The sequence below is a fragment of the Corvus cornix genome, chromosome 3, assembly GCF_000738735.6.
Source record: "Corvus cornix cornix isolate S_Up_H32 chromosome 3, ASM73873v5, whole genome shotgun sequence".
NCBI lineage: Eukaryota > Metazoa > Chordata > Aves > Passeriformes > Corvidae > Corvus > Corvus cornix.
In genome coordinates this window covers 13,482,668-13,506,027 of record NC_047056.1, presented here as the reverse complement: position 1 = coordinate 13,506,027, position 23,360 = coordinate 13,482,668, and the positions used below count along the sequence as shown (strand labels likewise).

Below are 23,360 nucleotides of genomic sequence, written 5' to 3'. Positions count from 1 at the left end.
CAGGCTCACCACTACATTTTTGTTCATGGACTTAGCTTCAATCTTAGATCTTAAAGACTGATGTATGCCCTAGCTACATTTGAGACCAGATGCAATGAAACACTCATTTCAGACTGGAGAGGAGGGGTGAGTGTGACTGGGATCACACAGGAAAATGCCAACACACGGCACCTCCTATAGGACTTCAGATGTTGGGTGACACCAGCATCAAGAAAGGTGTCACCCCAGTGTACCTGGCAGCTGTGCTGTTTCAGGGATGCACATCAGTGGGACAGGAGGATTTCTTCAGAGCATGCAGCAAGTGGATACCAGTGAATGAACACATTAGGCAGACAAATGCTTTGCTCACTCAAGATGCCAGCTCACTGAGTCAGTATCTCACGTAGTAACCAATTATGAGTAGAGTAAATCCTGCCCTCTCCATTTCACATCTTAGGCCACGCTGCACAACGTCAACATCACGAACAAAACTCCACTTTATGCACAGGTGAAAATGTCCAAAGAGATGAGAAATCGGTCCATGTAATTTTAAAATTTGCGTGTCTGGGTGTATATACACACACAAACATAAATATATATTTGTAGTAAATACATATGAACTTTTACACAATTGTAACCATTCCAGTATATCCATGAGATACTCCTATCACTCACCAGGCCAATACATTCTGTTGCACTGCCAGAATCTCTTGCTCAGTTACCTTTTAAATTACAACTCTTGTGAGTTCTGCAGAACTCCTCAGTGGAAGGCCAGTCTTTGGCAAGCTTGTTTTCTGCTGTGAAGGTTTCCCTCTCAGTTTCCTTCAAGTACCAACTCTGCTTTCATAGAAATAGCTTCTAACAATATGCTACAGCCCTGATAAGCCAAGCAGGATTTTTCTTTCAGTATATACAAATAATTCACATCCTCTCTACACCATGCAATGCAAAAAGTAAAATCGTGTTTGCCAGTGATTCTAGTCCCATTTGGCCCCATAACTGTTGTAGTTAAAAAGAACAAACGCAAACAAGCAAACAGAAAAAGCAACTCTCACATAAACCATAAAAATCAGCAAACAAAGCTCTACTGATTTACATTTCCAAAGGAAATATCTTTTAGTAATAGTTAACTCTGTCTGCAGCTGTTAAGTTCAAACATGGCAAATGTGAGAAATTAAGATGGAAAACAAACAAAGAGCAAGAATCACACTTGTTCAGACTGAGACACACACAGACACACACACACACCCCCCTCATAAAAACCCTTACGCACTTTTTAAAAATTAGTCTGAATCACCTGTGTGATGTCCTTGTTAAATATCAAAGCAAATGAGCTTGAACAGGTCTATTGGAAAAAGCACTACATTAAAAATGTGAAATGTGTAATTCCAAGCCTTAGCTAAAAAGTATTTCCAGCAATTAAATTCTATGTCTCTCAAGGACATTGCATTACTCACAAAATCTCACATAATGTTACATCTACTGACGTTGATCAGCTGTCAGAGAAAACTGAGCTTGTTTGAGGAACAGACACAAGTAAAAAGAAAAGAAAAAAAAATCACAGAACTTTGGCTACTATTGAAAAACTGACTCGAAAGAGTAGAAATAAAATTATTTTCAAAGGTGGACAAAACATAAAGGTTCAGTGTTTCCTATATATATTTTTACTGACATCAAGCACTGTGATTTTCTTAATGAACTCACTTGAGGGTGTATAGCTATTCCTAGAAGTAATGCAACAACAGATTAAAGTTTGCACCCCAATATTTTGATACAAACTATGACTGGATATTTCCAAAAGAGTTCCTTTAACACTAAATAGCTATTTTGAGATTTGTAATTAAAAAAATAATCTTTAAACAGTACAAAAACCTAGGTAAACCAAGTCTCAATCAGTGTAAGAGAGGACCTCTTAATAAAGGGAAGGTAAATCCTCCTTTGGAGTAGTTACAACAATGCACAGAAATGAGACCAAAAACACACACAGTAAGTTACAGGTCTGATTTACTGGAGTTCTTCAGTCATTTCTACCTTCAGGATTGTAGTATGGACCCAGAAGAATATTTCCTAAAAAATAAAACGCTGTGAGCAGAGAGCAGTATCTGTTTCCACACGCTGCGGATCCGATGCACTGGAAGGGGCAGCCCTGCCTGCACCAGCTGCTTGCTGCAGTGGTGGATGTGCTGAGAGCCAGGAGCCTGATGTTCCAAACACCCCACCACTGACATCCTGTCTCGATCCCTCATGGCTCACTATGTCTAACTAAGGTCAGAATAAACAGGCCTTTGGGGTAATTTCGACAGATGCTGTGTGCACAGCAGCCAGTGTAGGAGGTTCAGCCTCACTTCTCTAATGCTCACACTGCTCTGTGCATGCTGCCTGCTGTGCTTTTCCAATCACTTGCACCTCGTGTTTGCACAACACTTCAAATGTGTGAAGACTTAGAAATTCTAGAGTATGGTTAAAGTTTACTGCAGTTCCAGGGCTAAAACACCTTACTTAGCTCCTGAAAGATCAGACCCCTCACCTCTCCAGTGTTCCATGCCACATACAGGTTTCTGTGCTCACAACAGCCATTGTGCACATCAAATAAAATAAAAGTAACACTCTGACATCAGCAAGGAGCCAGGCTTTTCACCAAGAGTCCTGTGAAAAATCTCAGTTCAACACGTAACTATTAGATTTTTAGTACACAGCATGTCACAGAATTAGTGTTTTCCTTACAAATATATGGCACTAAGTGTAAAAACTTTATGACCTATTCCAAACATTGTACCATACTTCACAGCAAAGCTTGAAAAAGAATCCTCTAACTCCCACTTCTTCTAAATATACAGCTGGTGGGAGGCCAGGGTGTCCATGAATGGTCGCACAAGGTTGTCTGTTGAGAAGTAGAAGATCAAGCCAAAGGTGATGGAGATGGGAAGAGCAGGCAGTGCTTTCTTAAAAACAGCCAGTAGTAAAAGTGTTAGGCATAAACCCTGTCAGAGAGAAGAGAATAAAAAACACAAGGAGTATTATAATAGTAGGACAACCAGAAATATCTGTCACCAACAAGCCAACATACAGATAATTATCTATATGCACTGTAGCCAGCCTGAGCTACCAGCAGCATTATGTGTATTTGCCCACAGCTTCATCTTCCACACAAGTTGGCCAGGTTTTTCCTCAGCAATCTTGAGCACAGCTCTCTGCTGAGAAAGTGGTATAAACAGCAAATGCAGAGGTACAGCTGACCCTGAGAGGTTAACTGCTTTACAGATTATTTTACTGCTTATTCTGTGCCATTATGAATGAAGCACTGATCCAGCAGACAAAAGCACTTAAATCATACTTATATTCCCAGCTTACAAAGTCCCTTAGGGTAAAAAAAGAAACAACAAAAAAACCCAACCAAACAAAAAACCAACCAAGCGATATCAAATATCCACTGCTGTTCTTTTGTCTGGATTGCTTACTACAATGGGTGAGTTCTGGTTTTATCTGGGTAGCAGGCCAAGATCTGCTTTATGGAGCATGTGAGGAAGCTGTTGTATATTCTGGGTAGATAGTATGGCTAAGTGCCTTTAGATATTAATTCCTTCTCTCTTCAGAGCCCTTTTTAATTCTTCCATGATGACAAAACTTCAAAGACACTGGGCTCCAAAAATATCCACTAGCTAAAGATCAGCAGACAGGATTTGAAATTTTTTTTTCATCAGTGTTTCTAGACTGCAAATTTGTTTACAATCCACCTGAGCCTGTAGTTCTTTTCTTACTCTCTCAGGGACCACATCTGGCCTACACCTGCTCTTTAAATCTCATCTCCCTTTTAAGATGTGCTTACTGCTGGGAAACTGGAGGGACATTTTTGGGAACCAGAAAGTCACGTAGCAGGCAAGATTATGAAACTGCAAAAGGAGACAGAACAAGTTTTAACAGCACCAAAAAAGACACAGAATGGGGCATTTGGCCTCCCAAGATGGATGAGCAAGAACATTTCCCCCAGCAAAGGGACTCTGTGCTGGACTACAGCATATGGAGCTTGGTGATCCTATGGGTTTCTCTGATCTGTGGGGTCAGCAAGCTACACTGAATGCAGCTCATTTCTAGTTTTCATGCTTTTTGGTGCACAGTCTTCACAAGTGAAAGTGTCACTTGCACTGTGCTTGGGATCTAAGTAGGAAAATGGGGGCCAAAGAAGGACACAGTAATTGATTTTCTTTTACCTTCTAAAAATCCTGCTGTTGCCTTTCTGGTTAGTTTCCATGAGGATGTTGAGGTAAACAGCAAGTGCAGAGTAATTATTTTCCACCCAGGTGGAAGCTTGACTGCGTGTTCATTAGACCTGGCAGGACTGACTCCTTTAGCAGTTAAGAGTATGTTAGTCATCTGCTCTTACTGATAATTTCCATGGATTTAAGTCTCCTTCCTTCTCATTTTTTCAAGTTCAAATAGTAGAGTAAGAGAGGTCTTCGCCCTCTTATCTATCAGCTCCCCTCAGCATAACGGAGTTAACCTTTTCAACTACACTTGCTAATCAGTGTGGAGTTCCTAATATTGACTCTTGTGGCTGCAGCAAACACACCAGCAGTTCCCTGGGGCTGCTTCACCCCCACCATCTCCACGCTTGGTTCTGTTCTGATTAGCCTGGATCATTCTGCTGCAGTGGCTGTTTGAAGCCTAGAGACAGAGCACTCCTAAATATCTGGCATGTTACCTGGACTGATTTAGCAGTGCTCAGCTGCTGGTACTGCTGTGCTGAACAGGGTGTGACAGACCTTTTAAAAGCTGCTCACTTACTATGAGAATGGCTACAAAGCAGGCCAGTGTTGTATTCCAGTCTCCACTAGCTGTGGCAGCTGCTTTCCCAACAAGCACACTGTAAAATATGAAGTCTCCAAGGCCCAGTTTCACACCCCCTGGAAAGAAGTGGAGAAAGAAAACAAGTGTTAATTCTGAGCCTCCTGTTTTGCTTCCTCCCAAACAAATTCTTGTCCCTTGGGGAGCAGGTAAAGGTTCCTAGTCCTGGCTACCAGCCTGGACCCACACATTCCCAAGGAGACTGAGACTTCCAGCCCCTCCTCCCACTAATTGTTTTTGTTCTCCCTCATTCTCTGAGGTGCTTCCCTGGGCCGCTTTACAAATAAACCAGCTGAGGAAGCACAGGGACAGAGAGGGACAGGAGTCAAGGGGAAGAAGGAACTGTTTCAATTGTACACGTAGCCAACAGATGTCACTGGAACCACAATCCCAGAACAGATCCTGCAGCAGCAAGAGGTAATACACAGTCAAGACTCAAGATCTTTGTTGCTCAGTGAGCACAACTCTTCAAATTAACTGTGATTAGACCAAACTAGGTAACAGAGTGTTAACCACAAAGAGTAAAAATGTCAGGCTCTGACTGCACTGCAAACGAGGTATAAAGCTTCCCTTACTTTCCTCCTCCTCGAGCTCCTCTAAAGAAGTGACGGGGCGGGTTGGCACCGGACTCCTCGTCTCTGACATCTGGGACTCTGCATGTGAAGGGCTCCTGAGGTGTTCTCTCCCATCCTCAGCTTGGTTCCACAAATACAGGCCAAGAGTGGATTACAAAAAAAAAAAAGAAACACAAGAGACAGCTACGTTTATAACGTGTTTTAGTGCATGAAATCCACACTCCTGTGAAGCTGCCCTGCAATGGATAAACCCTTTATCTCTTGGAGGTGTGACCATCAGGACCAGTTGAAGCAGAGACATTTAGTGGCTTTGAGGAAACACGTTGTGTTATTTCTTGGAACAGTCAGAAGGGTGCAAGTTCCCAGCTTCTCTGGCAGCCACCCAGGAGCTCAATGGCTTTAACAAGTGAGCACGTTCACAGACCTAGCACTGCTCTGCACAGGCCAGAATGACAAGTAAAACCCACTAAAGTTAATGTGCATTCCCACAGTGTTATACCTTTGGGGTGGAGGTGCTCAGGTATTCCCTAACTAGTCATATGATAAAAATGGATGACTAAGAGGACTGCCATTTATGAGAGAAGTCCTGAGTCACACTGACATTGGAGCTGACTGTTCACATGTAGAAAGCAGACACATTTCATTGTTCACAAATGTAACTTTTTTTTCCCCCCTGTTAAAGCACATCTGACAGAGCCTTTGGCAGTACTTTTGCAAGCAGCCAGTCTGTGATACATGCCTCTATCTGACAGTTCCTATTTTTCAGTAGCTCTTACAAACACTTCAGTCCCTGTCAGTCTGACAGGTTGGTGCTGCTGCAGGTGCAAGCAGACTGTGATCTGGGACACACAGAGCTTCCACAGAGTGTTCTGTACCCCTCAGCATGTAGTCTGTGCCTGCTCTGTGCCCTGTTTCACAGCAGGATTGTGTCCCTGCCATTCCTTGGTATGTCAGCTGCTTTATCCTGAAATAAGCAGCATGTTCAGTTATCAAACCTTTGCACGCATGTATTGCTTTAACATTCAAAGGTATTGTCATCTCTGAAGTGCAACAGGACTAGATGGGAAGTCCTCCCAAAACCACAAGTAAGATTTTATTCACTGACCTTAAAACTGCAGTTTAATTTGCATCTCAAGGAGATAAAAGCAAAGGCACCCAAATTACCACAGAACCAGCTACAATGTAAACTTGGATCACAACAGCTGCTGGTGGGTAACTGTCTTAACAAAGGACTGTACCCAAGGGTAAAGAGCCATATTGCACTTACAGGGAGGTAAAAGTACACTTGCTCCATGGCACTGGTCTGAATGCAACACACTGAAGTTCACCAGCTCATCACTATCACATTTAGGAGCCAATGTTGTAATTTACCACCCCCAGTGAGGAAAATGATAACCCCCCCCATCCCACTTTCATCTTTGACTTCAGTACACCAAAGGTGTGAGTTGAACATCAACTTCTGTTTGAGTTGTTGTTTCGTTGGGTTTTTTTTAAATAAAAGTGACCTGAATAGTGGAGCTTCCTACACTGTCCGGTCATCTTAGCTGCCAGTCCTAACAGCAGGTTTCTGAACAACACTGAGTTCTGCAAGTAACAACACTGAAAAAAATGCATCCATCAGGATTCAGGGGCTTATGTTTACTTTCAGTCTCAAACATATTCATTATTTCTGTAGGACAGTGCTCTGTATGGAAGAAGGACATGCAAACAAACCTGCATCCCATGTCTGCTGACTTGTTCCTCTTGCTGCTGTGTCTGGCTTTGCCATTCCAACTGTCCACATCATAGCAGCTGGAAGAAAGAAAGAAATTGGCTGCATAAAACATTGGCCACTATAGCTCAGAGGAAATAAGTATTTAGCTGTCCCTAAAAATACAAACCCTTGGCCCTGTAAATGCTTTTAAAACACTCAGTTGGTTTCCCTAGGCACTGAGACAGCAAGGTGGGAGAAAGCCAAGGCAATGCATCCATTCAGTCTTTAAGAAAGTCCCAGAGCACAAGTAGCTAAGAGTCAGTAAAATCTTCTCTGTGGATTAAAGAAAGCAAAATTCCAGAACTAGCGTCCTCATCTCCTTTGTTTTCTTCCTGATTTCTTGCTTTCTTCAAAGAAAACAACTTCCCAGGGAATTATGGTAATTCAAAAGGTAACCAGAGGTTAACTAACACAGCTTACTTGTGTTCTGCTAAAGGTACAGCACACGAGCAAGGGATTACAGGAGTTGTCAGAGTGCAAGTTTTCTGTCTGCCTGTTTTGGTTCCATCCTGTCAAAATATTGCCTATTTCTGTTTTGGTTCCAATAGCAACCGATGTTTAGGGGTTTATTCTTGGGATGGATCCCTAATTTAAAAAGGAATACACGTCATTCTGAAATCAGCAGAAGGGAACTCAAATCAGCTTTTTATTTAAGTGTGCATCAGTCTCCCTGTTTTTATAGAAGCTAAGATAAACAAAATAAGCCAAGGCAAACATAGTGCCTGCTTTTCCACAACGAGCTCAGCCAAGGTGATGTTTTTGCATCTAGAGGGAGCCACAGAACATGGTCTTGCAATGGAGACACTGATGTTCTGCACGACAACTTTTTGTTCGGTATTTATCATTTGCTGAACTGCATTCTCCTTTAGGAAAACTCTTTTTGTTAACTAAAGTATGTGAGAGATTTCATCTAGATTGTCAGTGTGACAGAATCTCCTGTAAAAGGGAGGGCAGCTGAGGTGAACTGAGACTCTGCTTGGAACACATAAAAGCATTTATGTAACATTAAATGCTTGAAGAAAAAAACAGGTTGTAGGCATCCTCAACTTAGCACCAAACATTTGGGAATAACCCTTCATCTTAAAGGTGATGTAATGAAAAAGTCACTGAGGTCCATGAAGCACTTAAGTCCAGGTCGCATGAGTGTTGAGTCTCCTGTCTGTGGACACCTCTGGATAAAGGCACCAGACACTGTGGTAGTTAAACAGCCCAAGAAAGCCAGGAAAGAGATGACTGATTCTGTTTGGAATGGAGCCCTTTGATAAGCGAGGAGCCAAACAACGAACAAGCAAATAAATTCTAAGCACTGCCATCTGTACAGTACAGAGGGCAAGAGGGGGCTGCAGGAAGCATGGAGCTTTATCACATGTTTAAAGTGTGTAAAGCATACCCATGAGGAATAAATATATTGAGGGAGCATCACCTAATCACAGAACTTGGCAAACACTGCTGCTCACCTCACACAGGTTTTTGTCTGCAGGAAGAAAGAGGCGTATTCTGCACTATATTCATGAAAGGGTAAATGTGCTTCTGAACATGCAGCTTCACAAGATAAATGTGGGCTCCCTTTGGCTAATTAGAGTTAGCAACATTGTAACTGATACACAAGGCCTTCTATAAATGGTCTGTTCCAGAACATAAAGTGCACCATTCTTAAGGCAAGAAAGAGCTAAGATAGTACTCTTTGCTTTGACACAGAAATAGTTTAATAATCTGGCTAAAAACATTAACATTGTAATCTTACTCACAGGAATATATTAATGCAGGGAAAATGGGCTCATTTCTCTCCTGTGCAGTTTCTACCAGCATCCTCAGTGGCCCCTTGGGACAGAGAACAGCCATCAGATCTGCAGAAAGAAAAGGACCAATCTCATCTTGAACTGTCATGCGTGTTTTACAGTCTTTATCTTTAAGAAGACATTCTCCCCTCAAATTTACATCTATCCATATAAACCAGATGATTTCCTGAATGGCACTTTCTACCACTTTGCATAACTCTTGCTGTTCTAGTCCCTGAAAGTGCTGTTCACTTAAAATACCATCTCCAAGCCTTAATGTAATAATAAGAGTTTTCACTGTGCTAATCCTATAAAAAGCCCCTTGAGAATACCACATGAGTTCTTTGAAAGCAGACAGCAGCATTTCACTGACATGTTAAATTTAATTAGAAGAGGAGTGGGGGTGCTTTGTTCACATTCCACAATCCATCACTGCATACACTGGCTCTGTGTTTCACAAGAATGAAGGAAGGCCTTTCGTCCAGTACCTCTTTGCCTACCCTCTCTCCTCCATCAGATCTCTTCCCTCTCGTTCTGCAGGTTCTCTTGAAACTTTATAACTCATACCAAAATCCATGATCTCTTGATAACAATAAACAAAACCTGCAAGACTGTCAGGCCTGCTACTGATAAAAATCCAACCACCCCTACCACACAGTTGGGTGAGGTTCAGTCCTTCAGTCCTTCCCTGACTTGGTGATCCACTCTGAAAGACCCAGTAGAAGTACACTACCTACACAATCAAGTTAGCAAGAGACAAGGCAGGGAATCAACTTAATTGCCCATCTGACTCTTTCTAAAGCTCTTAGCACCATTAAGTTGGGTTTGGTTTTTTTTAAGAACATACAAAGTCCTGAGATTGCCTCCGAGTAACCTCTCCAGGAGCCACACCTTGAGAGTCACAACCCAGACTTACCATAGATGGAGATTGCACCTAGAATCACCCATGCTGACCACTCAGGTAGATATTTAATGAACACCAATGCCATTAGAGCACTGATCATAATGAGATAAGCTTGCTGGAGCTGCAAGGGACCTTTCCAGTGGATGCAAATCATTCCAACAGCTCCAAAATTCCAGATGACTATGAACAGAGTGGGGTAATCCATGGCCACGTTGTACGTCTTCAATACTTCACTGGAATACAACAAGAAAATTTAGCTATAAAAAGCAGTAAAAGCAAGTGACATGCGAAGCATCCCACTGGCTGTACTTAAACAAACAAGCCCCCAACTACACCAGGAGGAAGCAGAATAGAGCGACTCTCATCATGAAAGGGGAACCTGCCCTTTGGCCAGTTGCTGCTCCAAGCTCTCTGTTCCTCCTGCCTGAGATGGATGCTGTGTGTGTGGATGCAGACCAGCACCACACCGCCTTAGTCCTCGGTTCAACAGCGATTCCAAGGGTTTGCACCAGCAGGATTTCAAATCTTAACTGAGCATAGGCCTGTGGCTACATGACTGTCTAGAGGAAAGAAGTCCTGTCAGTGTCATCTGACCAGGTGCAATATGCTCACAGTTAAAAATGAAAAAGTCTTAACAAATGTCACCCACAAGTTGAAAGTTTCCTTTCACCTGAGCTGGGAGCTGAGGGAGTGAGCTTGAAACAATGTTGCGTAAGAAAAAAGAAAGACAAATCAGAGAAGCAACTCAGCACATAAAGTTCCTTTCCACGTGCTTCTCAATGTATAATCTAGGGCCTCTGTACCAGAAGGTTCAGCCTGTTCATTTCATGCTCACGGTACCACTTCCCAGCAATTCTTGTAAAATCAAGCATTGACTATTAAAGACCTTCTTTTCCACTTTTTAAAAAAGAAAGCTGTCTTCTTCTAACAGCACTTAAATGTCCATTTGGAGAAGGGGAGACATTCCTTTTCTTGTTCAAAGTGGGAATTCTCAGCAAAGAGGTGAAGGAGCCCTGAACTGCCAGGTTACCTGCACCATTCCCACTTACCCGAGGTATATGTAGGTAAAGAGGAAGAGCAGCATCAAAGAGGACAGGATCAGCCAGCCATGGATGAACTATCAAGGGCAAGAAGAGACAGTGATTGTAGGGGCTGTTACCCCTGCACAGGTCACAGAACTGCAGCCTGACAGTCTCCTTCTGCACTCCTGTTCCAGTGTCCATAGACCCTGCCTTCCCTATGGTCAGTGAGGGAGGAGGGACAGCCAGTTCCTCCCAGTTCTCCCAGTTTCATTTTATGTTCTGTCTCTTAGGGTTTTAGTTGGTTTGGGTTTCAGTTGGTTAGGGTTTTTTTCAGTCTCTGTCCCAAGCATTTTCATGGGTATCCATACTGGCTGCTAGCTCACACAGGTGAGCACATTCTTTCTGTTTGCTAGGAAGGAGGAGGGGTTTGCCCAAGGCTGTAAAACAAAATCCAACTTTGGGACAAGCTTAAAAAGCAGGAATGGCCAGAGCTCAAATGCTGGGCTGGTACCACATGTACGAACTCCCTGGGCACCACAGAACCTGAATGTGCCTTTCCCTCCAAGCCTTGTGCTCTTCCACCAGAGCTTCTACAGGCAGGAATAATACCAGTTTCCACAAGGCTTGTCTGAAATGTCCTAATAGAAGGCATTCACAGTAAATGGTACAACTTAGTCCATAAGTACAAATGGCAAAGCATTTGGATCAGATGCAGAAAACTCAGACCTGAATAACACAAAGTAGACCTTGCTTTTAAGGGCATGCCATTAGCAACAAAATAATAGCAAAGCCTATTCAGAGCCACCACTGACAAAGGCTTCTGCACAGTCATTCCTGCTGTGCCCAAGATGAGGACGAGGCAGTGCAGTGCCTGTTGTTTCTCACTGGCATGCAAGGCCCTTTTGATCCCAGGCTCACAGCACATAGGTGGAAAAGGCTCTGGCATGAATGCTTTACCTTGTAGCAGCGATATTTATAGAGCAGCACTAGGAACACGGTCATGACAATGATGACACTGATCATTATGATGGTGTTCAACACCGAGTTCAAGAGACGCTGGCCCACAGATGGGGTATCCTCACTGAAAGGGGTGTAAATCCTGCAGGATAAAGCAGAAGTATGAAGTATATATATTCTCTTCTAAGCACCTGTCCCAGATAAAACCAGACCTCTCTGTGTGTGGGAAAGAAAGGGAGGTAGGACTGCCAAGGACATCAAACATGAGATGTAGCCTCTGAAGGGGCTGGGCTCAAGTTAATTATCAACTAAAGATTAGTGGTCGCTTTCAAAAGCACATTCCTACATAGCAGCTGTGGCTGGCAGAGCTCTAAGCAAAAAGACCTAGAGTATAAATGCTTTATTTTAGTAAGTGCTCTGCAGGCCATGAATTTTTATTGCATGCTCTGGAACCTCTCCATGATAATTATAAGGATACTTCCCAGGTGCTGTTCTGAAATGGGGGACACCCTTTCTTTCCACACTTGGTAGGAGAGTCTTGGACTCTTTTATCCCTTCTCACCACCCTACACTCCTCCCCCCATTTTGATTTGTTTGATTCAGTTCAAGGGACCACGGTCCCCCTTTCTCCACCCCATGTATGAAGCACAGTCAGAGCCCCAGGAGCCAGGCACTGTCAGCAAGAGCTGGATGGAATTACGTATCCACACCATGAGTGTTTAGGAACCAGAAATATCACCAGGAAATGAGACACTCATCCAAATGAACATGCTATTCCCTGATTGCTGCCAACTAGTGAGTGAACAGCCTAGGAGTTCAGCCTGGGCCTTTTATGTTGCAGAATGAAGCAGCTTCATTATTATGCTGCTCACAGGCCTCACTCAGGGCACCCTAAATGACAGTGCTAACGAATCAGTATAATGCAGGTATGGGAAAAACTTGCACAGGTGAACGTAGCGTACTTTAGTAAGCTCTCTGTATGTTTCTACAGCCACCTTTACCTGTGTAAAGCTTCTCCCAGCCTGCCAAGGAAGCACTCTGCATGCACAGAGCGTGTGTGTGGAGCAGGGGGTCCCACATACTCAGGCTGTTTGCAGACCCCACTTACAGCTGCCCGTTTTTCTCCGTATAGAAGCGCACTGACTTTATGGTGGCGACGACAACAATCATACAAAGGGTGACAGGCACAAAGAGCATGATTACATGCTTTGCTCCATATTTCAGAGTCAGTTCCTCCTCTTCATTTTCTAGGGCGCTTTCTCTCACTGGAACACCCGAGCCAGACATTTCTCCACCAGCGATATTGTTCGGGCCACGGCTGCTGCCTGCTCGCCTCTTCTGAAAAGAAGTATTAGCAAATATGTTAAGATGCTTCTTTTCTTTGTGTTCAAAGCTTCATTCCATCATATCTCACAGGGCTGCTGTAGGCCACCACAGCATAGCAGCTGAGTCCTAATAGACAGGTACCAACTGAACAATACAATTAGAAATTCCATTGCAAACAGGTTGCAACAGAGTTTTTAAACCAATACCATAAGTATCTGAGGGCCTCTTCCAGTGCAAATATATAGATGGACATATGAACATAAAGGACAAGATGCCCAGAACTAGATAGAAAAAATGTCATCTGAAGTGACATAAGCTTGACATGTTCCTCCTCTCCCAACAACGCTGTGCTTGCTTTACCCTGCTGCTTCACTGGCACCTGGACTAGATTCTATTCTAACATTAGCTGCATCTGACCAGAGCAGACAAAGGGTATCTGGCAAAACAAGAAGGCTAAAAAGGATATCCTGCAACAGTCTTATGTGCATCAGGTCCTGATTAAAAGCCTGTATCTTTACCAAAAGGAAGGAAAAGGGAGGAGTATATATGGAGATAAAAATGGGGAAAAAGTCAGAGTGGAGGAAATGGCAACAGGCAGTGCTGCTGCTGGCTGAGAGTGACACCAGGGAAACAACACTGACCAAAGCCAATCCTAGAAGCCAGTCTGGTAGGAGGGATTGAGGGGTAGCAGGACTACTTCTGTCACCACACCCCATGTCCCCGTGAGGGACACACACCTACCCTATGTGCCTGTGCTTCCCCTGCTTCTGAGGCTTGCAGGCCATCCTGGTAGGAGGGTACTGGAGGGCTCTCTGCAGACATCAGGGATGTTCTCTCATTGCAGGGCTCCTCCTCGCTGTCCGAATTGTTCATGAACGTGATCATCGCCGCTTTCCGAGGGAGACCTCAGGAGGGCACAGCCAAGCACTACTCAAGGCTGTGGGGACAAGCAGAGCAGAGGGGAAGAAAACAGTGAGCACCACACTGCAAAAAACTGCAAGTCTGAAGAGGATTCAGCAGGGAAGCTCCAGCATGCCATGCAGCTCCATCTTCTCCCAACCGCAGATTTATCCTGCCCCCACCCAGGCATGACAATCCATTCTGTTAAAGTGGCTGGGACTGCTGCAGGCAGAGAGATCAGCAAAATGCAGCACTGAAGAAACTTTGTATTTGCCACAGCTTTCACGCTTGCTGCCTCTATTTCCCTTCTCCCATCAGTACACCTTATCTTCCACAAAGGAGGTTTCTCAGCACGCAGTGTTTGTTTGGCAGGGGCCAAACACAGCTTCACCTCATACACGGGCTGCCTGTCAGGAAGCTCAGAGAGCTCAGCTCTTACACAACACTCCCGCGAGCATCAGCAAGGAGCAGAAGTTTCTTAGTAACCTGAAGTCTCAGCTTTACATAAGCCACTAATCAGGAGCTACATGCTGTCTTATGACTGTTTATTAACCAGATGAATTTTATTAGCAGTGCTTCTCTTTGCCCATGGACAAAGAGAGGTTTGCATAGCAAGGGAAAGACCTGTCTCCTATGGACAGCCACTTGTGGGTTTTCCCTTATCACAGAATCACAGAATTATTATGAACAATTATGTTGTCTTGTGATCAAAAGCAAAACTACTTGGATGGGCAAAACCATGGAAAATAAATGCGGGGGCTAAAAATGCTTGGCCTCTTTTCACCTATTGCTATGCAGAAAAGCAGACAAAGCAGTGACACAGTGCAGGAAGGAAAGGAACAGCTCTTCTTTCTAGACACCAGAGGGAGAAGGTACACTGCCCTGAACACTGCAGAACAGCCTTAAAATCGGGATTTCAGGAAGTTTTAAATACAGCTGATAGGAAAATTCCTTCTAGCATTTATTACGTCAGCTTAACAAAGCAAGTAATTAATCACTTTCTGATACTCAGCCACTCGTCCACAAGTGAAACTATACCTCTAATGCACTGTAAGCAGTTATATCTACCAGAACACCTCTACAGAACCTTACCCAAGCTCCTGTGTCTCAGGAAATAGAAGAGGAAGCTGAAGAAGCCACGTGATTTGGATACAGTCACTTAAATCTGAATCATACATTCACAGCCCAACCAGCACACCCTACTGTCTTGAGACGTCAGAATAGATACTTTGAAGATATGTAAGATATTCTTGCTCCTCACTGAAGAAACTGAAATTCACTTTGGAGGAAGGGAAAGAGGGAGGAGTGGGAGATCCCCCTTTCTTTCACAGCCTCCTCAACATATCTGCATCTTCAAGAAATTTTAGAACATCAACTCAATCTACCAAAGTGAAACATTTTTTCAGACATCTGCACCTCCCCTGGCTTCTCATGCTTTTTCATATCATTTTGTTCCTCATTTGGTGATAAAAGTGGTACAGTTATAGGAAACAAAACAGGGCTAACCCTTACACCAGGCCTATCAGCTTCATAGTAATCTTGTATTCTTACCAAGTGAGCTGCTTAACACTTGTGTGCTTATTTCTTACAGAGACCAAAATCTCCTCTCTGGATGCTTAACACACTCCTTTGACTGAGCACATGACAGCTCACAATTTACAGCTGGGTTACTAGACTCTCCTCCAGTTACAGGATTTAGGTCTTAAAAGAGGTCAGGTATATAAAGTCATTCCATCATGACATATTTCTGGATGAAGAACAGGATAAGTTATGCATGCCACAGGATCTGTGACCTATGGAATTTAAATAACTCAAAACCTTCTGCCCATGTCAGAGACCAGGGAGGAGATAAATAAAGATTTACTCACTGATAGTTTGGGATGAATATTTAGGTTTTAACAACCCAATGAAAATACTGAATAACTTCTTCTCACATTATTTAAGAAATCATTTTTGCTACATAAAGAGAGCAATTCTGCAGAGGATTTAAAAGGGGCAGCCAATTACCCTACTTTCAACACCCTACTTATGCCCACTGGAGGGGTTAAACCAATAGCAAAACCACAGTGCCAATTACTAACCTTCACAATTACATGGGAAGAAATAAACTCGTGTTGAAATACAGCCAATTTTAAGGACATTTCCTCCTATGCTCCCCCAGCAAGTATATGGACATGCAAAGGTGCCATGATATTTCTGGTCAGCAAGCAGATTCAGACCTGAATACAGCTTCACTGTCCCTTGTTTACACAGTGAGGGTTGACACAAACACACCCCAGTAAATCCAAGACTTTACAGGAGCAGATGTGGAAGGTATCTTTTCAGCTTTATACCGGCTAGCGCTTGTATTTCAATGCCTTAGAAAGCCTCGAGCAGCCTTGAGAGGTAGCAAGGGCGATCTGGCAGCAACAAGCAGACACTGAAGTCACAGCTGCCTTAGATTGATCTAAACTGTCCTGCCAAAGGGGTTGTCCCACCACCCTCCAACACCAGGTGCTCATCAGCTGGGTAGTGCTTTTGAAAAGACAGTGAGGCACCTGTTTCCCTTTGCTGTCACAGAGCCAGGTCCCAGTAGGGCTGGCCCTGAGAGAGGCTCTGGGAGCAGCCCCAGTGGCAGCGCTCACACCAGGAATACAGAGCACTGTGCATCCCCCTTCCAGTAGGGTTGAGCCTTAAGGTGACAAGCCCTCTGCTTACTCCCAGACAAGCAGCCCACCCTCACCTCAGGTCTGCAAAACCCTTGGAAGCATGGCTTTGTGACTCTTATCTAAGCAGGGGCCTTGGACATATGGTTTACAGAGGCAGGAACACTGGCTCTCCCCCTCTGCCCCACCATGGACTCAGCAGGGATTTTGTCTAATGCCACTATTTATTCATCAGAGGTGCACTTTGAACCGGCACCAAAGCTGTGCTGGCTGCCAGAGAGAGCTGTGGTTTGATCAGTCTGACCTCCAGGGGAGGAAGGACCAGCCTGGTCACTGTCACACACATGCCCAGCACAACAGCACCCTTTGGGCTGAGCAGAGGGAAAGAACAGAAAGCCTGGGACTTGCTTGTCAAACAAAAAGGGAGCCACAGAGCACTAGGTAGCTAAGACATGGGTGTTACAAAGCCACATTGTTTTCTGGTCTCATTTAACTACTTAAACTGAGGAAAAACATCTTGTGGAGATGATTTCCGCCTGCCAAAAGGATGCTGCATACACCATAATGGAAAGCAAGGGAGCCTTCTTTCCTACTCATGCACATGACAGCAAATACATCTGTGCCTATTGACTGTTTTTCCAGGCTGAGATGAAAAAGTGGGGAAGGACAGCTCAGGAGTGGAAAACATGGAGCACTGAGACAAATGTAAGCTGTATCTGTATTCACAGAAAGCTTTAGAGTGTGGTCTACCAAATACATTGAATGAAGTCCCAGTCCATCATCAAACTGAAGCACTAAGTTATATCAGGCAACGTTCTCCTCTCTGCCTCTCCAACCATCAGGTCCCATTCAAAAAATCATACAATGCTTCAAAGCAAAATGACCCAACTCTCAAAACTGTACGGCAAAAGTGAAAGAGGACAAAAACTAGGTCAGTAGTAAGTGCTTCTTAGAGGAGTTGAGGTGGGAATACAATTACTCCTGCTTTACAGCAGTCTTGTGAATCCTGAAGGGAAGCAGGAGTCACTGATTCTTTTTCCAGATGTCCTTCATGCAAGAAACCTCTTTCCTCAGCTGTGATAAACCAGCTTATGGGTTTTGATTAAACTGGGCCAGTTCACTAACATTAAGATCTAGCCTCAGTTTGCCTTTTATTTTCATACTGCAAACAATCTAAATCCTTTGCTTTGCATTTCATCCATCACAAATAATACCACTACAAGGCACAGAACAGCTGCTATAGCCTGGCAGAATACTTAATTATCCACTTGAGAGTTAAAATTCCTCCTTATACATATTGTTCTCTTTGATGGCAATTAGATGAAGAGAATTGTATTCTCTTTGCTATGTTTAGATCAAGAGAAAGCTTTGGGATGATACTGACAGCCTGATGTTCTCCTAAGTTTTGGCTGTGGCAACCACTGCTGTCGGTAAATATGAAGAGAAGGAAACAAACTTATAAGAAATCCTAAGTGGTGGGGCCAAAATTAGGAGGAAGGATTTCTAGGTTCTTGCCAATAAATAAAGTCAGAATGGGCACGCTGCTAAAATGCCAGGGGACTTGGAACACCATCTCAGTGTGCAAATACCACTCACTTTCAGCCCCAGAACACAAAAATAACAAAACACAACATTATATGGGAAGTTGAAAAGATTTGTAGCTTTCTTTCTCCATTCTGGCTGAACTAGCACTGCTTTCTCTTGTCCCGCAAGAAAGGCGCAACACTTAGCCCCAAAGGGCGATTCTGCTGGCAGAGCTGAAATCAGACCCTCCCCGAGAGGGTCAGAAAGATTATTTTGCCAGCACTGAGCCCAAATACTCTATCAGCCAACTGCTTGTCACTGCATAAAGGCACCACAGCCCTGCAGAACTACTCAACACAAGTAAAACCTCAAAGCCCGGCTCACACTTCACATGCGGGAGCAGCAACTCGCATTGGTCCCAGTACTGCTGAGGACATCGGAGCCAGCAGGGGCTGGAGGTGACACTTCGGGGACATCCAAGGACACCTGTGTTGGGGCTGAGTTCCTGTGTCCTACCCGAGTGGCTGTTTTCCCTTGGGCCCCCAAGGGGACACAGGCACACAGCGGGGCTGGGACTGCTTCCCTGCTTCCCTGTTCATCCAAGTGCATGGCCAGCCTGGCTGGAGACACAGACAACAAACACCTACATTTAAAAAAAGGGGGAAAAAAAACCCACGACAAGCCCCACCCTGCCAGGCAGAGATTTTGCAGGAGGCCAGAGGAGACCTTGCTCCCATGCAGATGTTCCTGCTCCCCAGCTGCCCTTCTGAACGCTTAAAAATCTGGCTGCCTCTGAAGGTTATGCCGGAGGCGCTTCCAAATGAAAGCCGGGATGGCAGGCAGCAACACCGCCACCGCCCAGGAGAAATAGGTGTACAGATATTTTCACACACGTACATACACAAACACACATGGAAGTATGTATTTTTATATATATAACATGCACCTATATAACAACATACATATGTACGTAGATACACACACGGAGATACAGGCAGCTCCGGGAGCGCGGCGATCCCGAGACCCCGCGCGAACGCCGGCGGCTGGCCAGGCCAGGCCCGGCCCGTCCCGTCCCGCCCCATCTACAGCCCACAGCATCCCGCCGGCAGAAGATCCTAATCCCTACCCCGATCCCGATCCTGCATCCCCATCCCCGTCCCCATCCCGGTCCCGGTCCCGCGCCCCGGCCGGCCCCGCTGTTTACCTGCTGCCGGCACGGCACGCGCCCCCCGCCGCTCCCATTGGCTCCCGCCCCAGCGCCGGCCGGGAGGGACGGCAGCTCCCGCCCATTCGCCGCCACAGCTGTCGCTCAGCGAATGTCCCCGCCTACGGGCCACTCTCCTCCAATAGAAGAGAAGAACGGGAAGAGGCTCGGCCAATAGGAAGGCGTCTGTCCCCGCCCTCCCGCTGCCCGGTGGCGCTCTGTGAGGCGGGGGCGCCGCCATAGTGGGGCGGTGCGGGCGGAGCGGGCGGAGCGCCCGGCTCGGGTCACGCGGAGTCCTAGAATGGCTGGAGTTGGAAGGGACCTTAAAGGTCATCCAGTTCCAACCCCCTGCAAGGGCAGGGACACCTTCTACTAGACCAGATTGCTCAAAGCCCCGTCCAACCTGGCCTTGAACACTTCCAGGGATGGGGCATCCACAGCTTCTCTGGGCAACCTGTGCCAATGCCTCACCACCCTCACAGTGAAAAACTTGCTCCTTATATCTAATATCTAATCGAAACCTGAATCCATTTCCCCTTGTCCTGTCACTAAATGTTCTTGTAAAAAGTCCATTTCTGTCCTTCTGGTAGACTCCTTTCAGGTACTGGAAGGCTTAAATGCTTATCAACTTAGCCCTTCAGTAGATTAAAAGATATGCAAGCATGCAGATCCTGATGGGAATAAAAGGGATAATAATAAGAGAGAAGCGTGTAGGAGTAAATAGAGAAACCAGAGGAAATGGCTAAAGAATAGTTCTGCTGGAGTTGTGTCTGACCTCTGCTCAGTTTATAGATTAGAGGGGTGAATAAGGAAAATCACAATTTCATCCTATTTGCAATGGTTGTGGGGAGTTTTTATTTTCAGAGTGTAAGTGGTTTTGTTCAAAATTAAAAAAAAAAAAACAAACCAAAAAACCCCCGTGATAGTAAGCAAGGTAATCCTGTAGATAGGTGAAATTGCTCTTCAGTCAGCACACAAACCACTCCTGCCTCTGTTCCCATTGCTTTATCAAGCAGCAGTCAAGTGAAATGATGATTCTGGCAGCTCTGTAGGACTTGCTCATCATCTGTGAGGGCAAAGACATGAACTGCAGTCATGGCAATTTCCCTCTACCGCTGTTGTCATTTCAGGAAGAACCTCAGGCACAGACACAGGGAGTATTTACAGCAGAGATTCACACTCCTCTTTGCTCCATGCCACCTATGATGATCTTGTATACAAAGGGAATGAAGGGTAAGATGGTAATGAAGGAGACACAAGGTACAATACGTGAACTGCCACGCTATAAATCATTGGACAAAATGGAATCTCTTGCAGATTCCAAATCTTAAGTTGGCCATCACATTCTTTTCCCCAAATTTCCTACGCAACATCAGTGACAAGTGATAACACGTTCCTTGTACCCGTAATCCTTATTTTGAGCCACTCTGCACCCAGAACTAAGTTACGTGGAAAGTTCTTCAGAGCCCCGGAGAGCTGCCTATCCCAACATGGCCAGCTGGCCTTTGCCAAGGTAAAGTAAGTCTGGAAAAATTGATGAACTCTGTGCTTGGCTGTGTTCTTCACTAGCCAAGAGCTCTTTACTATCAGAGCTCTTTCTAACAGGTTTCTCTCAAAGGCTGTGTCTACCTTTGGCCTTTGTGCTGAGCTGTTGAGTTCCTTTTCACTGAACACTCCACTTGATCCAGGTGGAGATTTTTTTAATGGGAATTTTTCTGATGAATTGAATCCTTCACACATTTTATGCCGAGCTGCTTTTTTAAGGTTAACATTAGGAGAAGGAACCTTTTTGGGTGCACTCAGGTTTTCCACGACTGACAATCATTTTGCACCCTTTTACATGAAGCATACGTATCCGACACAAATTTGGGACAATAGTAAAAATATTTAGCTGTTTTAAAACATTGTACAACTTCAAAGCCAAAGCATTGACAGTCTGAACTGTGCTGCTCTTCACCTCGCTGGCAGCTGTCAGTCCAGCTGAGCCTGCCATAGATCTGTGCAGGAGATAGGGAAACTGTTCTTAGACTCCTTCTTCTAGGGGCTGAAGGGATGGGAACTGGTTTTACAGGCCCAGTTGCTCTTTATCAGCAGCTTTACAAGCTAAACTTGCAGCTTTTTGTATCTCTCAAAAGTGCTGCTCTGCTGTATGAAGGGCTCACAGGTGTCTACTCTGGACTAAAGTTTAGAGACAAACAAATTCCTTGCTTCTTTCCACATTCCCACTAGATCCTCCCTTTTGCTGTCACCCTGATGGACAAATGCAAAGAGGTGCAGGTCTTGTGCATCCTAGCAAAGGGTTTTAGGAAAAAATTGCAGGTACTGCAACCTTCACAGAAGCACAAGAACATGAATATGTGAAACCCAGCTGTCTTTCTGAGAATGCATATCCTGCTGTCACGGGTTCGGTTTGTAACCGGGCAGAAACACCAATTTAGTGTAGTGGTTTGGTCCAAAATACTCATTACTGTTTATCTGCTGTGAGATAAGAATTAGGAGAAATGCAAAGCAGGCACCAAACTTGAAAGAATATAAAGAAGTTTATTAACAGACCTAAAAGAGGGAAAAAAAAATTATACCACCTTCAGAACTCTCCTCCTCCCCCCACCTTCCTCCCTTCTCCCACTGACAATGTAAAAAGACAACCCTTAAGATGTTCAGTCTGTTACCACTTCCATAATAACCTTGTTCAGTCCATTTAGAAAGAGAAGTCTCTTCTTGCTCATGCTATGAAAACATTATCACAACGAGACAGCCGCCCACTTCCAAATATTGTTCAGTCCATTTAGGAAGAGGAGTCTCTCTGCCTGCGTGTGAGTCCTTTCCCCCGACTTGCAGCTTTTCCCGCAACTGCTTTCGAGGGTCCACTCTTGAAGTTTTTTGGGGTACAATTTTAAGGTTGAGCCGTTCAGAAACAAAAACAGAGGCCCTTCTCCTTCCCTGGGAGCAAAGGGTCTTCATCATCTTCATCTTTAGGACTATCTCTGGGAGCATCTCTAGGAACTGAGGTTTTCTCCTTTCCCATTTGGAGCAAAAGTCCTCATCTGGTTCATCTCTCCCTGTCCAAACTTCTCATGAAATTACAGCTGCGTCAGCATCTGCCTATCTCAGCGCAGGTGCTTTTGCTCACGAGTTGAATGCTCCACCCCCCATATCTTCATGAAATTACAACAGGATACTCTGATCTATCATAGCTTCACAACAGAATTTCAGCTTTAAGCATCTCCTCTCTCTTCCCTCAGGTTTTCAGCTCTTCACAGCAATAAAAAGGGTTAATCTCACCTCGGCCTTGCAGCTTTGCAGCTGGAATGTTGAATTTTTCGTATCGAAGTGGAGAGGGGGGAGAGCCGAGCCGCTCCGGCTGCCCACAGCAAGGCAGTGGGGGGGGGTTCCATGGCTGGAACAGGTCCATGGCTTCAGGATGGCCGTGGCCCGGCCCAGCCTGGCCCAAGCAGGGCCTGGCCGGGCCCACTGGGCCCTGCTCGGTCCCTGCAGCCACCTGTCCCAGCGCCAGAAACGAGAGAGAGCTTGGAGGGGGAGTTTGCCTATTCTTAAATGTGGATCACAGAGGTGGTCACAACTTTAAGTGGCTTAGAGAATTGTCCATATTCAAACTGGCCAGCTGATAGGTTCTATCAGTTCCCAGAGGAAACTGTAAGCACCCCTTAGCAAGGACGTCCCTTCCGGGACTATGCTTGCTAACCTATGACACCTGCCTGCCTCCTTTGTAGCTTTCAGAGGCAAAAATCTATCTTAGCTCAGTGTTTCTCTTCTGTATGCTAAAGTGGGTAGTAGGGAGACATGTAGTTGTTTTGGTCTCTCCATCCATGAGTGTTACTTCCATGCAGCTTTCAGTCAGAATGCCTTTTCACATGCTTTTTCCTAGCTGCATCATATGAGAAGCATCTGACTTGAGAGCAAGTTAACAGCTCTTTGAGCAAAAGCTTGCTC

The 23,360-nt window shown here is 44.8% G+C and overlaps 1 protein-coding gene across 2 annotated transcripts; it reads right to left on the bottom strand.

Annotated features, from left to right (window-relative positions):
- Window positions 1–523: 523 nt before the first annotated feature.
- PSEN2 (presenilin 2) lies at window positions 524–19,492 on the bottom strand. Of its 2 annotated transcripts, none has more exons than XM_039570120.1 (11): window positions 19,410–19,492; window positions 13,878–14,073; window positions 12,919–13,148; window positions 11,811–11,952; window positions 10,881–10,948; window positions 9,844–10,064; window positions 8,898–8,996; window positions 7,110–7,187; window positions 5,397–5,516; window positions 4,762–4,880; window positions 524–2,960 (listed from the first exon to the last, which is right to left on the bottom strand). In XM_039570120.1, exons 2-11 carry the CDS (start codon window positions 14,019–14,021, stop codon window positions 2,805–2,807), a joined length of 1,377 nt encoding a protein of 458 aa, XP_039426054.1. In that variant the 5' UTR covers window positions 14,022–14,073; window positions 19,410–19,492; the 3' UTR covers window positions 524–2,804. The 2 variants fall into 2 exon arrangements, with proteins under 2 accessions (XP_039426054.1, XP_010391793.1); XM_010393491.4 differs by lacking the exon at window positions 19,410–19,492 and adding an exon at window positions 18,590–18,769.
- Window positions 19,493–23,360: the final 3,868 nt, after the last annotated feature.